The following is a 17,228-nucleotide window of genomic DNA, read 5'->3' as shown; positions in this document are numbered from 1 at the left end:
CATTACACACGTAGAACTCTGCAGACAGCCGCACAGGGCAGTGGGACCCCCTGGGCTTGGGATCAGACCCCTGACCCAGAATTTCATCGGACATGGTGCTAACTAGGTGGCACGTTTAGGTCTGCGTGAGCTGGCAGTCCTTGCAAGCCCACAGAGTAATGTCACCCTCCTACTTGTTAATAAAATGCCCCCTTTCCTGGCAGGCACCTGCTCTACCTGGGACCTAAGCCGGGGGGGAGGGGGCATGAAAGCGTGGCTGCTCAGCTCCACGTGGCACTTGTGGTGTGGTCATAAAAGTCCCAGGGGGCTTCACATACATGGAGGCACCCCCCCCCCCCACCTCGTTAAAGAGCCAACAACAGGGAGAGTGCACTCCCTCTCCTTCACATCAAACCAGGGCCGGTGGTGCAACACAGGTGCTCTCTCTCTTTCTCCCCTCCCCCACCCTCTCTCTGGCCCACCCCAGTGGGGCAGCCCACATTCACCTGTGGATGTGTGCTTTCTCTCTCACTTGTTAAATAAACCCTCTTCCTATTTGTTTACCCCAAGAGCCCGCAGTAAAATTAATATGCTCCTGCCTGCATCCAGTCCTGACCCCGACTGCTAGACAGGCCCCTGGTCACAGGGTCGTGGTCTGGAGCCGGAGGGAGAGGATTTAGGAAAAAGGAAAGGCCTGGGGAAGGGAAAATGCGACGGTGAAGGAGCCCCGGGAGGAAGCTGTGTCCTCTTGCCATCGTCCTCACCCCACGTGGATGGGGCCACTGCCCACGCCACGGCCCCTGGTTTCTTGAACCTTTCCTGGATACGCAGCCCCTTGGCTGCTGCCGTGGGGGCCCGAGGCAGAAGCTCACTCCCCGAGCCTCAGTTTGCCTTAATGTAGAACTGAGTGTTCATGGTTCTGAAAGAGCAGCAGGCCTGATACCCCAGGGCCCGAGGCAGGCCCGCTCTGCCCAGGGTGCCTGGGCCTGCGGCAGGCTGGGACCCAAGGACACCGCTTCTCAAAGGGGCCTCATGGCACCTGCTTCACAGGACCTGGGGGAGGGGCGCAGCGAAGCTCCGATCTTCTCCTCTCCCTCCCCCTTCCCGGCTTCTGATTCAGCAGTTCTGTGGCCAGGAACTACCCACTGTCACCTCCCCCGAAAACAAAAAGAAAGTTTCTGAACTGGTCCTCTGGGACCCAAGGGGAGACACAGAGAAGCACTTGGCAAGGTGGGGCCGGGTTGGGGAGCAGCCGGCCTGGGTGAGCCGCAGGTGGCCCGGGGCTGCAGGCACAGCGCCAGCCCCCGTGTGGGCTCACTGGGCCAGAGCGTGCTTGTTCTGGTGTCACTCTGAGCGCCTGTGTGGGACAGCTGTGGACAGTGAGCTGGGCCCCTCCCCCTCCCCCTCCCCCTCCCCCCGCACGCAGTGGAAAACACACAATGAAGCTCTTCTTCCGTCTCCCCCTCCGAGGGCAGTTTCGCCACCCTGGGCAGCGCCACAGGCAGGCTGGGGACAGGACCAGAAGTGGTGGTGGGGGCGGCGCTCTGCACCCCGCAGAAGGACCTGGAAAACCCCTTTAGCCAGGGTCACGTCCCTCTGTCCTCCCTAAATGGCCTGGGACCTGGTGGGGCCCAGACAGCACTGTGACAAAGCAGGCAAGCCCAGCCCGTGAGACCTCTGGTCTGCCCGTGTCTGCTGGGCCCCCTGAGCACCCTGGAGGCTCCTGCCGCACCCTCTCAGCTCTCTGAGGGCCACAAAGAGGCTGCTGGGGGCTTGGGGTGCACGGAGACACAGCAAGCGCCGGCGGCCTCTCCACTGGGCCAGGGCAGCCTCCTGCGTTTGCTTCGGTTCTGCTTCGGGTTGTTTCTTTCGACTCTCCCCCTTCTCTCCCTCCTCCCAGCCTCAGGCCCCTGTAGTGCGGTCCTGCTCCCTGGGCCAGGCCAGTGGCAGTGCAGCCAGAGTCAGACTCGTGAGTGGCTGACTCCAGAACAAACCAGAATACACACTGAAAGCTCTAGGAGGGCAAACGGGGCCAGGGGTCAGTCTGAATGGGGGCAGGGATAGGGATGAACTTGAACTTGAACTTGAACTGAGGCAGCAGAGCAGGCCTCAAGGAGGACTCTGGGCCAGGCCTCCAAGACACACTGAAATCTACGCAGAGCCCGGCGGCCATCAGGTGAAGGCTCTGGTGAGAGCCACAGACAGGCTGTGACCGTCCTGGTGTGTGTCTGAGGCCAGGTGGGCCAGGTGGAAGGCGGCAAAAGCTGGGATGGGGACCCGGCAGGCCACAGGGAGCCTTCAAGCCCTTCTGTGACTGGACTTGGCCTTGGGGAGGGGGAAGGAAACCGCTGCAGGGGTGTGGGCAGAGACCCCAGGGATTCTCCCCAGGCCTGAACCTGGGGGCACAGGGGCGGAGGGGAGCTGCCATTTTAGGAGGCTGGGCGGGAGCGGCACGAACACAATCTGAGCAGTAGAGGTGTGGGGAGGGAGGCGGGGGTCTGCCAGGTCTGACAGAAGAACAGCCCCCCACCGTGGGAGGGAAGAGGGGATGGGATGAGGCAGGTCCTGGTGTGTGGGGGGGAGGGGCAGCACAAAGGCCTGGTGAGGGGTGTGGCCTCATTATGTAGGCAGCTTGGGTTGTTGGGGAAGGGGGACACCTGCTCACCTGCTCGGCCACACTTGGGAGCCCAACCAGGCAGCAGAGGGGAGGCTGGGCCAGTGGTTAGAGCAGGGAGGCCGAGAGGCTGTGGGTGCTTGGGCCACAACTCTCCACGGTCCCAAGGGCCTGCAGAAAGGAAAAGGCCCTGCTCCCCTCTCGCCAGCTGGGTCACTGTCACACAGGGCCCGGCTCACCGCCTGCTCCTGGCCTTCACCCAGGCCATTAGCAGGGGCTCACTCGGGCCAGGGCTCCTGCCACCCTAGAATTCCAGCCAGCGGGCTGCTCTGGCCACAGACAGGGGGTTTCCACCAGCAGAACCAGAGCGGGAAAGGACCATCCTGGGGACAGCTGGTTTCACATGAGTTGGGGGGAGCACGCCTGGGAATGCGGGGCTTGGTCACGGAAGGAGAGCAGCTGATGTCAGCTGGGCCTGTCCGTCCCCAAAGGCTGGCTGCCTGCCACCTTCTCAGTGCTGCAAACACTCCCAGCCGGCTCACCTGCCCTCCACACATAGGCTCTTCCCAGTGCCCTTAACTACCAAAGGTGAAGTGGGAAACTGAGGCACGCAGCAGGGGGCACCCATGGCAGAGTCCACACTCCTGATTCCTCGGGCCTGCCCTGCTCCTCCCTGGGGCTCCCGGGGTCCCACTTCCTGCCCCGGGTACAGCTGCTCACCTGCGTCTGTCCCCTACTCCCGGACAACAGCGTCCAGATCCTGCCAGGATCTCACAGTGCCAACCCGGGGTGGCGTGCAAGGAAGCACAGAAGGAAACTCACAAAGCACTCGGCCCACGCCATGGGCCCTGGCTCCCGCCCACCGCAGACGGCAGCATCTGCGAGCACTAACATCAGCTCTGTGCAATTCCATTTGCTCTCATAGAAGCCCTAGGAGACAGGCACCATTACGGTGCCCATTTCACAGATGGGAACAACTGAGGCACACAGAGTTATTTGTAAGGTCACGCAGGTACCATGTCACAAAGCTATGACTCCAAGGCAGATCTGTCCCAGGCCACATGCCATGTGCTGTTTCCCGGAGTCCCCAGTGAATTCCTGTGACCTCAGGTTACCCTCATCCACTCTCCATTGTGCCCAGCCATTCTCCTCCAGAAACAATTGTGCTACCTTGAGGAAAGCCTTTAAGAAAATGAGCAAGCCAAGGACGCTTATGAACGATCCCATGAGCAATACTCCCCTTGAATTGTTTAGGATTTCCATCTGCTTCCCGGCCCCCAAAGAATCCCCATTTACTGCCCTGCAGCCACACCTTCAGGCTGGAGGGTGTCTGTGTGCTCTCCCCTCCCCATCACGTCCTGTTCCACCCAGCCCCCCTCCCTCCATCCTTCCTGCAGGCGCTGGGGACTCCCGCACAGCATCCACACCTGCCTATTTCCCCCTACAGTTTCCTGCCTGCATCTCCCCTCCCGCCCAGCAGCCAGCAGCCTCTTCCCCAGGGACTATACTGATTGTTTCCCAGACCTGGGAGGGATGGGGGTGGGGAGGGGAGGCAGGGTCTGGAATTCTGATTCCAGGCACTCCCTTCTGCTCTGCAAATTTGGGGGCTGAGTTCCAGGCCACCCTGAAACCCAGGCACAGGGAAGCCCAGGCAAACACTGGGACCTGCAGGAAACACAGAGAATCCTGAGTTTGGTCTAGGAACACCCAGGCCTTAATATTCTGGCACAGTTGGCCCGTGCCTTGGCTCACTAGGCTAATCCTCCACCTGTGGCGCCGACACCCCGCGTTCTAGTCCCGGTTGGGGCGCCAGATTCTGTCCCGGTTGCTCCTCTTCCAGACCAGCTCTCTGCTGTGGCCCCGGGAAGGCAGTGGAGGATGGCCCAAGTGCTTGGGCCCTGCACCCACACGGGAGACCAGGAGGAAGCACCTGGCTCCTGGCTTCGGATCGGCGGCTATTTAGGGGGTGAACCAATGGAAGGAAGACCTTTCTCTCTGTCTCTCTCTCTCTCTCACTGTCTAACTCTGCCTGTCAAAAAAAAAAAAAAAAAAAAAAATTCCAGCACGGTGATTCGGGGCCTTCCGATCTCAGAGTTCTGATTTCAGTTCTGGGTGGAAATCCCTATTTTTCATTTCCTCAGACAGTTGGCATGACTTCACACTTAGCAATTCTGGAAACTAGGAGTAGATTTAAAAATTCTTCCCCAAATAAAGCTTCCCCATCCACAAACTTTGGGGCAAGAATGTCTTTTTTAAACCCCAAATATTGGGCTGGTGCTGTGGTACAGTGGGTTAAAGCCCCGGTCTGCAGCACTGGCATCCCATATGGGCACCAGTTTGAGTCCCAGCTGCTCCACTTCCGATCCAGCTCTCTGCTATGGCCTGGAAAATCGGTAGAAGATGGTCCAAGTCCTTGGTCACCTGCACCTGTGTGGGAGACCCAGAGGAAGCTCCTGGCTCCTGGTTTTGTATCGGCCCAGCTCTGGCCATTGTGGCCATCTGGGGAGTAAACCAGCGGATGGAAGACCTCTCTCTCTTTCTGCCTCTGCCTCTCTGTAACTCTGCCTTTCAAATAAATAAATAAATCTTAAAAAGAAATATGAAGATACCCAAACGGTTGTAAATCTCACTATTTTCAGGGCAGTGGTTCACTTGTGGGAGCGTCCTGTAGAGAGGAACTGAGCTCTGGGATAGCAGAGACGTGAAGGCCCGCAGAGACCACAGGACACTCTCTATCACAGATGGGGTGTGACTGGAGCCCCAGGCTGAAGCCCCTGGGAGCCGTGGGGTGGTCTAGGGAGGAGGGGGTGAGTTGCACAAGCCTTCTAGGAAGCTCAGAAAATCCCCAGGTTCAGGCCTTCTCTGCCTGCCAGGCTGCCACAGTTCCCATCCCGACATCTCTGTCCCTCCACTCGGGCTCGAGGTTCTGTCCCACGGCCTCACCGGGAGCAGGAGGGGGCCAGTGGCCCTGGGGAGCTGACTTCTTCTGGCTCCTTCGCTCCTTCCTCGCCGCTGTTTCCGTGCCAGAACAGAGCTGGGTACTACCTGGCCTGGGCCCAGGAAGGAAGGGACAGAGGGCGAGGGGTGGGGGTGGGGGTGGGGGAGGGGGAGGAGGAGGAGGGTCCGACGAAGGCAGACCACTGCGGTGAGGCTGAGTCACTCGGGTCAAATTTCACAGCCTGGGGCTTCCACACCAACCCGGGACACCCTGGTATTCGGGGTTGGGGCTCTTGTCTAGGACGGAAGCCCCGCCGCAGGATGGTGAGGAGTTGGAACAAGGACACGGGGAGGAGTGCGCGGTTTCAGATGCCAGTTAGGCTATCTTCTGCACCTGCTAGCGGGCCGGGGTCTGCGGACCTCAGCGCCGGACGGCCCGGGCGCCTGCACTTAATCCCCTTTCCCAGCTCCCTTATCGGGCGCTTTCCTCCCTCGCCTCTCCGGACCGCCTCCCCTAACCCGCCTTCCTCAGCGCACCCCAATGTCTCAGCCCCCAACTCCCTCAGTCCCCCCCAGCTCAGTGGCTTCTCCAATCCGTCTCCCGGCCCCTTTTCTTTGGTTCTAGACCCTTTCGCTCCAGCGCTGTCCAGACTAGTCCAAGCGCTGTCCGCACCCCGGAGCCCGCCCCGTGCCCTCTCCCGGCGCGCCCGCCTCTCCGAGCCCGCAGCCTCCGCAGCCCGCACTAACCCGATTCGGAAGAGCAGCCGCTGGCTGCGCGTCATGAGCAGGCCGCGGAGGCCCCGCCGCGCTCGGCAGCTGCGGGGGCTCACCAGCAGGACGCAGGCGACGAGGAGCAGCGCGCAGCCGGCGACCCACAGCCACGGCTCGGGCCAGCCCCGCCAGGCCATGCTGGGGGCCGGCGCCCGCAGCCGCCGGGGGCGGGGCTGGGCGTTGCTAGGCGACGCCCCGGCCCGGGCCCCACGCGGGGAATCCGCAGGGTGGGGGCCGGGCTCCGCGCGTCAGCCGGTGGAGGGGCGAGCGGGGCGCTCTGGCCACGCCCCGCCGGGGGCCTGGCGCTCGGGCCCGCCCCTCGCCGCCCGCTGCGGGGCGCGCGCCCCAAGGCCACCCCCCCAAACCTGGGGGCGGGGCGGGAGCCGGCCTGGGACCTGCTCTAATCCCAGCTCTAATCGGAGCCCTGGGAGAACCAGCGGCTCGCAGCCCTGCGGGGGGGTGGGTGGGGAGGAGGGTGGCCCTCTGGCGGGAAACCTTGGACTCCCAAACATTGAGCTGGAAGGAAGCTGAGAGATCGTCTTAGGTCAGTTACCGTGTATTCATTGACTAAATGACTTTTCCTGCTCCTCCCACGTGGCAGCCTCGGTGCCAGGTCTGAGAAGGCACTGGTCAGACCGGAGCCTGCAGTCTAGAATCTAGTGGGCAGGGGAACCGAATGAGCAAGCACAGGTAATTGGGAGGATGCGTATAAACTTAGGTGCACCGCACACACTTGCACAAGGGGTCTTCAGAAAGTTCATGGAAAATATATATACTGTGGGAAAAGACTGCACGTAGTTTTCTTTCTTTCTTTTTTTTCTTTTTTTTTTTTTTTTTGACAGGCAGAGTGGACAGTGAGAGAGAGACAGAGAGAAAGGTCTTCCTTTTCTGTTGGTTCACCCCTAATGGCTGCTGCGGCCGGCACACTGCCCTGATCTGAAGCCAGGAGCCAGGTGCTTTTCCTGGTCTCCCATGCAGGTGTAGGGCCCAAGCACTTGGGCCATCCTCCACTGCCCTCCCGGGCAACAGCAGAGAACTGGACTGGAAGAGGAGCAACTGGGACAGAATCCGGCGCCCCAACCGGGACTGGAACCCGGGGTGCCAGCGCCACAGGTGGAGGATTAACCTATTGAGCCGCAGCGCCCGGCCAGTCTGCACGTAGTTTCAAAAACGTTCTTTTATGAAAATGAGCATCTTTTTCCAGGGACGTTCTGCAGTCCCCTCACGAATGTGTGATGGATGACAAATGGTGGCGCTATAGAGGATGCATACTGGGGGACACAGACATGGGACACGGAGCGGACCAGCCTGGGGGGCTCCCAGAGCAGGTGACACCTAAACTGTGTCCCAAAGGAGACGAAGAGGCCACAGAGGCTCAGGGACGGCGACTTGGGCAAGGTTCAGCAGCCGTGGTGGCAGAGCCAGGGCTGGGGCCAAGGTACCTCCAAGTCCTTAGCCCAGTGATTCCACATCACGCTACTGCTGCCTTCCTCATGGGTTCCAGAAGCTGTGAAGGTCAGCGGGGCTGGCCGTGGACGTGAGGACAGGCACACAGGAGCCAGGGCTGGGCTCCTCCGGCTCCAACCCCAGCCCTGGCCCAGCACAGGAAGGAAGGGAATGCTGCCAGCAGTCAAGTTCATTGTGGCTCCCGCTGGGAGACGATGGTTAGGGAGGGAAGCAGGTGAGGCAACACTCCTGTTTGCTTCCCTGCTTCCGGTGATCTGGCCTGAATCCCCCCCCCCCCCCCGCGCCCCAGCCCCATTAACACAATTTCAGTCTCCTTCTGAGATACATGGAGTAGATAGTCTGGGCCCCCATAGCTATAAGACCATTATATACAAGGCATTGGAGGCCTCAACCCTCCTGCTCCTCCCCTCCCCCTGAAAAAGAGCCAAGGAATGAGATAAATTCTCCCAGACTGACTTAGAATCCCAACATCTCCTCCTGAATTTCACCCAGCAAACCCAGACAGATAGGGGGTTTCTCTTCCCCGGATGTATCTGAGCAGAGGGTCGAGGGCTGGAGCCTAAGGCCTGCTTCCTCCCTGCCTCCTGGCGTGCATTCAGCCTCTCCCCTGTGCCTGGCTGTAAGGGGCTGGGGCTGCAGAGCACACGCAGTGGGACTGGCACCCTGATTTGCACAAGGCCCTTGCAGGACGGGGCGGGTTGTGTCTGGAGGCGTGAAGGCTGACGGAGCGCCACCCAAAGTCAGCGTGGACGCACCTGTCTGAAGCTAAGGCTGCGCCGGGCATTGCAGAGACCATGAAAGCCAGCTGCCATCTCAAGTGGGAAATGCAGGCTCAGACAGGAGCCTCAGAACACCAGATGATGGAGTCCAAGTCTCCCGCCCCACCAGCTAGTAACAAGATGCTAATAAACCCAAGATGCATTGTGTGAAATATACGGAGCCAGGGCGGGGCTGAGGATAAGGAGTGGGGGCGGGTGTTTTAGGGCACTGCTGCAGGCTCGGAGCCGCCCTGCTTCCCTATTCCGGACTGTTTGTTACGGACTGGCCACGTCTGCTCCACGTGCCTTTGGTTTTACCTCCTCTCCCTCCAGAATCTTCGTCCCAGCCAGACTGATGCCCGGCCTTTCACCCTTCTCCCGCACTCTGTAAGCGTCTCAGCCCTGCCTGAACCTGTCCTGCTGTCTCATACGCCTCCCCCGCCCCAGCCTCTGCTCACAGGGCCTTTCATCCTTCCCAAAGACTCCCGGGTGTGCTTGCTCCTGGAAGGCTCTTTGGAATCTTCCCACCCCCAGCATGTCCCCTTTGGTGCCTATACCTGTCATTCACTGTGATACCCACGCCATGTATCTTTCATTTGTGTCTAGCTCAGATTCTAAAGTCTCAAATACTTCCCTGTCTTAAGAAGACATTTTTGACTCCAGTCTGGCAAGATACTTGCTAAATATGCACAAATGTTCTTTGAAATGTCAAATTCCTAACAGAGCCTACAAGGCCCCTGCTCAACAGGATGGAGGCTCTCTCTCCAACCCCCTCAGGTGCCATTGTTTGCAATCACCATGGAGCAGCCACAGTGCGCCTCGATGTGCTAAGCTCATTCCCACCTCAGGGCCTTTGCTCATGCTCCCTGCACTTGGAATGCCCCCACCTTCCCACTCCCTAGGAGTTGAGAAACTGTGGCACATACAAGTGTAAAAACTCACCACGTTGTATGCTAAAGACTTTTGTGCAGGGGCTGGCCTTGTGCACGCTGGTGACGTCAGCATCTCCTCTCAGAGTGCCTGTTTGAGTCCAGGCCACTGTGTACTTCCTATCCAGCTTCCTGCTAATGCCCCCGGGGAGGGAGTGCATGATGGCCCAAATACTTGGGACCCTGCCACCCTTGTGGGAGACCCAGACGGAGTTCCTGGCTCCTGGCCTCAGCCTGGCCCAGCCCGGGGTGGCTATTGTGACCATTTGAAGAGTGAACCAGTGAGTGGAAGATCTCTCTTTTTGTCTCTCTTTCTCACCTCTCGCCACACACATCATCTCTCTGGCATTCTGCCTTTCAAATAAATAACAATCTTTTTTTTTTTTTTAAACACATTTGTGCATTCACCGAATGTAAGTTATGCATCACATTAAGGAGAACAGCTGTCGCCCGGGAGCCCTCACGTACCACCCAGCGCCCTCTGCCTGCTTCCTGCCCCTTCCCAAGCTCACAGGATTGTGTGATGCCTGCCTGTGACCTCCGCTGGGAGGCAGGGAGGGCCTCCTGGCAGCCCTGCCTTCCCAGTGCTGCAGAGAATGCATGGCCCAGAGCGGGCATTCAGAGAAGTGCTGAACGAAAGGGAATGATAGAAACCAGGAACGCACAGCGCAGGTGACCAGTTACCTAGGGCCACAGAGCACTGGGACTGTGCAAGACCAGGGCCCTCTTGCTGTGGTCAGTGGGCAGCACTCAGGAAGGAGTCAGAGCCAATCAGAAATCCCCACATTCCGGAAGCGGTAGCTGGTACTGCGCGACTGATGTCTTTGGAGAGACCGATTACCAAGCGGAGCCAGTGGGCTGGGGGTCCTGCAGGTCTTCCCTGGGGTGTGGTGGCTTCAAAGCTTCACTCACAAAGGGTCAGCCCCTTCCCAGCTCCGGGAAGGCGGGTGGAGGTCCCCGTGTCTGCCCCTCGTCCCACCTGCCAGCCCGGGTTGCCTGTCCCAGGTGTCTGAACCTTGCCCTCCCAGCTGCCCTGGGGAGCACCGAGGGTCTGCCTTCCTCTTCGCATCATGGCTCTAGCTGGATGCCTGGCGCTCGGTGGGCAGCCAGGAACTCACTGGCGTTCATGATGATGATGGTGATGGATGATGACAATGATGACGACGACAACACAGTCACCAAAGAGCTGAGATGCTGTTTGAATGTGAGAAAAAAAAGAAAGAAAAGACAAGACATCTTGTTGGACCGGGTGGAAAAGTCAGTTCAGTTTAGGAAACTTTCAACCAAATGCAGAAGTGGGGGCTGGGATAATGCAGGCCCTGTGCAGCCCAGCCCACTCCCCTCAGTCCAGCCCTGCAGGTGCTGTTCTCACACAAAGCTCACTCCGCTGTGGACTCCCCTCTGAGCCATCGGGCTACACCACAGAACCCTGGCTTGGTGGGAACAAGCCTTTCCACGTACTCTCTCCTCACTGCTCCTGCCCTTGCCTGACTGAACGGGACCCCTTCTTCTATCCCTTCCCCGCCTTCTGCAGGGGAAACTTGCAGTCTCCGGCCTTGTCACATGTGCAGGTTAGCAAAGGATGCGCTAGCCTGGTCCAGGTCAAGGCCATTGCCTTTCCTGCCTGGCCCCCCCATCAGCCCTCACTCCCCACCCCCAACCCAGTCCAGTCTCTCAGGAGTTGGATGCCTGCTTTTAGTCTCCTTGCCTGATTCCTGGCCACCAGCTAATTCCTACAAGCCTGGCTCATTCAACAATTTTTTTGTTTGTTTGTTTGAAAAGAAGATTTTTATTTATTTACTTATTTGAGAGGTAGAGTTACAGACAGAGAGATGGAGAGACAGAGAGAAAGGTCTTCTGTCCACTGCTTTGCTCCCCACAGCACTGGCTGCTCACTCAACATCTTAGCACAGCAGTTCTCAAACTTAGCGAGTCTGAGAAGGACTCAGGGGACTTATAAAATACGGACTCTGGGGGCCGGTGCTGTGGCGTAGCTGCTTAAACTGCCTTCTACAGTGCTGGCATCCCATATGCACACTGGTTCTAGTGCCAGCTGCTCCACTTCCAATCCAGCTCCCTGCTAATGCGCCTGGGAAAGCAGTAGAAGATGGCCCAAGTGCTTGGGCCCCTGCACCCCGGTGGGAGACCCAGAGGAAGCTCCTGGCTCCTGGCTCCTGGCTCCTAGCTTTGGCCTGGCCCAGCCCCAGCTCTTGCAGCCATTTGGAGAGTGAACCAGCAGGTGGAAGATCTCTCTCTCTCTCTCTGTAAATCTGGCTTTCAAATAAATAAGTACATTTTAAAGAAAAATACGGACTCCGGGGCCCTCCCCCAGAGAGCCAGACTCAGATCTGGCTGGGGCCTGGGAACCTGCATTTTTCCTGGCTGATCCTGAGCTCTGCCTTGCCTGTTCCTGGCCCAAGTCCCAAGGCCTTCACTGCACCCCAGCGGCCTGCTGAGCCCCTGCACGCACTTGGGAGTCCTCTGCCTCTGCAAGCCTCTGTCCGGGCTCCTCGCCTCCCCAGTACTCGCGGTCCTGCGTCCACAGCCCCTTCAGCCAGTGGCTGGCTTCCAGCCCCGCAGCCCTCTGTGCTCAGCTTTCTCCCCTCCCAGTCACGACTTGGGCTCCACCCCTGAAATCAGCTCCCAGACGCCAGCTTCCTCATCACCTCGTCCCGCCAGCCTCGTACCACCAGCTTCTAGACCTGCCTGGACCAAGCCGCCAATGCAGCTTCTCCACTCCCCGCTTGAGAGAACTGCCGTCCTGCGGGAGCCAGGCCTTCCGGGGACCCCAGGGCGACACCAGCACTCGGCAGGACTTGCGATGCGTGCAGGTCTCCTCTCAATGTCCACAGCTGGTATTCCAAACCTCGGGCCCCACTTGCTTTCGGCAGATATCCTCCTTAGAACACACTGTCTCTGTGGCCACTCGCGCCTCTACGCATTGCGCTGCCTGCACAGGGAGCCCTGTGAGCCTGTCCTGGTCCTGTCTCCCGGCCGCCGCTTTCCCTCACACTGGGAGCAAAACCAAGCATCCCACTGCCTCACAGACTTCCTGCACCTCTTCGGCCTGTGTCATAGCACAACCCGGTTTGCTTCAAGGCCATCACGCACAGAGGTAGGGGCGACTGCATTTCAGTTCTCAGCTCTTTCCCCAGGAACACGACCTCCGCCACGTGACTGCACCACTGGGACGGAGGTGAAAGGTTTCCCCACACCATCGGTGCAGGACATGATATAAGCAGAGGCTGTGGTGCTGTTGTGGGTGGATGTGGGCCGTGTCCATGTCTTTCACCATGACAGCGTCCCTCTGTTAGGTGGGCCTGCATCGAAAGACACAAGGAACTGACCTGGATTCCATTCTCATCTTAGGAGCTGGGCCAGCCCAGCAGAGCCCAGCTTAGGTAGGCTGGAAACCCAGGCTTCAACAGCTGGGGCTGGGTCAGGCCGAACAAAGCCAGGATCCAAGAACTCCATCCGGGTCTCCCACGTGGGTAGTATAGGCCCAACCACTTGGGCCATCATCTGCTGCTTTCCCAAGCTCATTAGCAGGAAGCTGGATCAGAAGCACAGAGTAGCCAGGACTCTGTGGCCCCTGTACCCACATGGGAGACCTGGAAGAAGCTCCTGGCTCCTAGCTTCAGACTGGCCCAGCTCTGGCCATTGCTGACATTTGGGGAATGAACCAGCAGATGGAAGACCTCTCTGTCTCTCTCGCGCTCCCTCTAACTCTGCCTTTCAAATGAATACATATATCTTAAAAAAAAAAAAAAAAAAAAGTTGAGCAGCTGGGTCTTGGACTGGAGCTTCTTAACCCACTATGCCACAGAGTCGGTGCTGTGGTGTAGCAGGTTAAGCCTTCGCCTGTAGTGCCAGCATCCCATAAGGGTGCTAGTTCACCAGGTTATGAACAACCTGGCTGCTCTACTTCCAATCCAGCTCCCTGCTAATGTGCCTGAGAAAGCAGCAGAGCATGGCCTAAGTGCTTGGGCCCCTGCACCCACATGGGAGACCTGGAAGAAGCTCCTGGCTCCTAACTTTGGCCATGCCCAGCTCTGGCCATTGCGGCCATTGGGAAGGTGAACCAGCAAATGGAAGTGCTCTCTCTCTTTCTCTCTTTCTGTGTGTGTGTGTGTGTGTCCTCCTCTCTCTGTAACTCTGCCTTTCAAGTAAATCTTAAAAAACAAAAACCAAAAAAAGCTTGCTGTGCCACAACACTGGCCTCAAGCAAACAAATCTTTAAAAAAAGAGAGAGAGAAAGAAAAAGAATTGTGGCAATGTTAATTTCCTGGTTTTCATACTAATACTGTAGTTGAGTAAGATGTGAACCTCTGGGGAAGCCAGGTGACATGTATGTATGGGACCTCCTTGTTTGTTTTTGCAAGTATTTTATAAACTGAAATTACTTCAAATTAAGTTTTTCTCTCTCTTTTTTTTTTTTTTTTTTTTTTTTGACAGGCAGAGTGGACAGTGAGAGAGAGACAGAGAGAAAGGTCTTCCTTTTTGCCGTTGGTTCACCCTCCAATGGCCGCCGCGGTAGCGCGCTGCAGCCGGCGCATCGCGCTGATCCGATGGCAGGAGCCAGGTGCTTCTCCTGGTCTCCCATGGGGTGCAGGGCCCAAGCACTTGGGCCATCCTCCACTGCACTCCCGGGCCACAGCAGAGAGCTGGCCTGGAAGAGGGGCAACCGGGACAGGATCGGTGCCCCGACCGGGACTAGAACCCGGTGTGCCGGCGCCGCGAGGTGGAGGATTAGCCTAGTGAGCCGCGGCGCCGGCAAGTTTTTCTCTTTTTTAAAATAGGACACACACACAGAGTTGTGTTCCTGTGTTGATAAAAGTTGCTTTAAAAAACAACAACATAGATGTGGTTGATTACTAACCATTCTCTACCCCTTCCCCTTTCCTGGTTGACCCCGCTTCGCCCACTCTCCTCTGAACGGTGGTAGCCTCCAAGTGAGCCCCTCCCCAGCCCTGCTGGGTGGACTTGGATTGGTCCAGGCTAACTGGGGCACTCACCGCCCAGCCAAGCTATCGGTCAGACCCGGAATGTGATGTAACCCTTGCCATCAGATAATAATAGCAAATATTTATATAACACGAGTCATGTGCCAGGAACTGTTCTAGGAGCTTTCCATGGATTAACCCTCAATGCCCACAACAAGCCCGTGAACCAGGTATGATCCCAATTCTTGCTAAGAACACCGAGACCAAGTGGATGGCTCCGGGTGACGCGGCTGTGAGCAGGTGAGGGGTCTGGGCTGGGGGCTTCCAGGGAGCCTTCCTTATTCTTCTTGTTTTTTCCTAAAGATTTTTAAAAATTTATTTATTTGAAAGGCAGAGTTATAGAGAGAGAGAGAGAGGGAGGGAGGGAGGGAGAGACAGAGAGAAATCTTCCATCCACTGGTTCACTCCGTTAAATGGCTGCAAAGGCCAGAGCTGGGCTGATCTGAAGCTGGGATCCAGGAGCTTACTCTGGGTCTCCCATGCGGGTGCAGGGGCCCAAGGACTTGGGCCATCCTCCATTGCTTTCCCAGGCCATAGCAGAGAGCTGGACCGGAAGTGGAGCAGCAGGGACATAAACCGGCACCCATATGGGATGCCAGCACTGCAGGCAGTGGTTTTTACCTGCTACGCCACAGCGCCAGCCCCCAGAACCTGTATTCTTGAAGCATAACTGAGCCCCTGCCCCGGGCTGGTTATGTGAGAATATAATTGTCTCCTTTGAAAAAAAAAATATTTATTGATATATTTGAACAGCAGAGCAACACAGCGAAAGGGATAAACAGAGAGAGAGAGGAAGAGGGAGAGGGAAAGGGAGAAGGAGAGGGAGAGGGAGAGGGAGAGGGAGAGGGAGAGGGGGAGGGGGGAGGGGGGAGGGAGAGGAGGAGAGAGAGGAGGAGAGAGAGATCTTCCATCCACTGATTCACTCCTCAAACGACCCCAACAGCCAGGTCTGGACCAGGCCCGGCTGTTGCAGCCATCTGGGGAGTGCAGAAGCACAGGGAAGATCTCTCTGTCTCTCTCTGTAACTCAGTCTCTCCAATAAATAAAACTAATCTTTAGACAAATATTTTCTGACCTTGTACAATGATAATGCCTTGCTACTTTTTATTTCATTGATCATGACTTTCTTAAGAGAGAAAGTAGGGCCTCCTTGCTACCTCTACTTCCGCCTCGCGTCTGTTCTCAGGCCGTTGCCTGGGCTCCTGCCTCCACCACGCCATCCTAATTGGCCCTGCCCCTCTGCAGGTCAGGCCCGAGTGTCCATCCTTGTCACTGATGCTCTGGGCGGCAGTTGTGACGAGGGACTGTGCCATTGGGCCCTCTGCCTCCCTTGCGCCAGCTCCTTGGCCTCTCCTTGGCCGCCCCTGACAAGCGCCGCTCCTGCTGCCTGTCTCCCACACATCCGGGTCCCCCCGAGTTCACTCCTCCTCCTCCTCCTCGTGGCTTCAGCTATCACCTGGGTACTCACTGCTCCAAAAAGGAATTGGCCACTCAGCCCCCCTCTGGAGCTGCAAACCACCATGCCCAGCTTCCTGCTGGTCCCCCCAACTTGGGTTTCAGGGCCTCCTCAAACTGATTTGTGCAAAGAGGATGTCATCATCCTCATGGCTCCCCCCACCCCCCAGCTCCTTCAGGGCCCTCCATCTTAGCACACGGCACCACCCTTCTTGTTGTCCACACATGGCTCCAACACCCAGCTCTGCCACTCCCTAGCTGTGTGACCGTGGGCAGGTCAGTCACTCGCTCTGAGCCCGTCTCCTCATCTGCCAGTCCAGACGAGGAGAGGACCTGCCTTGTCGGGTGTTTTGCAAGGACCCAAGGCGACCATGCGTGTGTGCTCTGCGGACCTTGCACCATGCCTGGCGTACAGATGTCCCAGAAATGCTGACTTGAAAATAAACCAACGTCTTCCTTTTCCCACACATCCCGCTGACCCCCTTCTCCTGTGACATCACCATCTTCATCTTTCCTGAGTGGGTTTCCTCTCCCCCAGCGCCGTTCTCCTGGCGTGCTTTTTACAGCTCTCAAGTCCCTTCCCCTGCACCCTGGCCACAGCCTTCTCTGTCCGGGAAGCCCCTCCCACTCAACCCCATGGCTCCATTGCTGAAGGCATGGCAGGAGCCCCTGTTGTCTGTGGACAAACCTGCAGACTGCAGCCCCTTACCGTCTAGCCCTGGCTTCCTCCGCTTCTATCCCTATTAGGAGGCCTCCTCGCCGCTCCCCTGGGCCCAGAGAGGGCCAGGTTCTCACTGGCTGCCTGGGCACCTGCTGCTGCCCCTCTCTGGAAGCCGCCTCTCCCCACTCCCAGCTCCTCAGCGAACTCCAGACTCACTACTTACTAACCCCGGGACCGCGGGCAAGGCGTTGATCACTGCCCTGGGCCTCTGTGTGCTCATCTGGCAGATGGGGTCATGACAGTCCCTGGCTCCTAGGGCTGTGGACGAATGAGGCAAAGCTCTGGGAACAGTACCTGGGGCACAGGAAGAACTCAACCCATGTCAGAGATCGCCCTGTCAGCAGCACGGATGACCCAGGGGACAGGGGTTTTGCCTGCTTTCTTCCCCACGGCATTCTGAGTCCTTCCACCATGTTGTAAGGGCACAGCTGTCCTGGGAGCCTGTTTGTCCACTGAACCAGCCCTAGCTCCCAGGGACCGTGTCCTCTAGGCACAAACTTCTCTGTCATCCTCATGAGGTGCGGGGTGGATCCTGGCGCTTCTGCACCTTGAGCTCTTCTCTGCCTCTCCTGCAGGATCAACATCTGGCCCTGG

The 17,228-nt window shown here is 57.9% G+C and overlaps 1 protein-coding gene across 2 annotated transcripts in view; it reads right to left on the bottom strand.

The window, feature by feature from the left end:
* Positions 1-17,228, bottom strand: part of PNKD (PNKD metallo-beta-lactamase domain containing) — a 59,861-nt gene that overhangs the window by 13,728 nt on the left and 28,905 nt on the right. The window contains exon 1 of one of the 2 annotated variants that reach the window (XM_062191638.1): positions 6,278-6,438. The exons of the other annotated variant lie outside the window; for it this stretch is intronic. Coding sequence (XP_062047622.1) covers positions 6,278-6,438 — 161 coding nt within the window. Of the gene's footprint in view, positions 1-6,277; positions 6,439-17,228 lie in introns of those variants that run through there. 2 annotated transcript variants of the gene reach the window in all.

The sequence above is a fragment of the Lepus europaeus genome, chromosome 1 (genome assembly GCF_033115175.1).
Source record: "Lepus europaeus isolate LE1 chromosome 1, mLepTim1.pri, whole genome shotgun sequence".
Lineage (NCBI taxonomy): Eukaryota > Metazoa > Chordata > Mammalia > Lagomorpha > Leporidae > Lepus > Lepus europaeus.
Note: the sequence above shows the minus strand (reverse complement) of the source record. Positions and strands in the feature narration are given on the sequence as shown.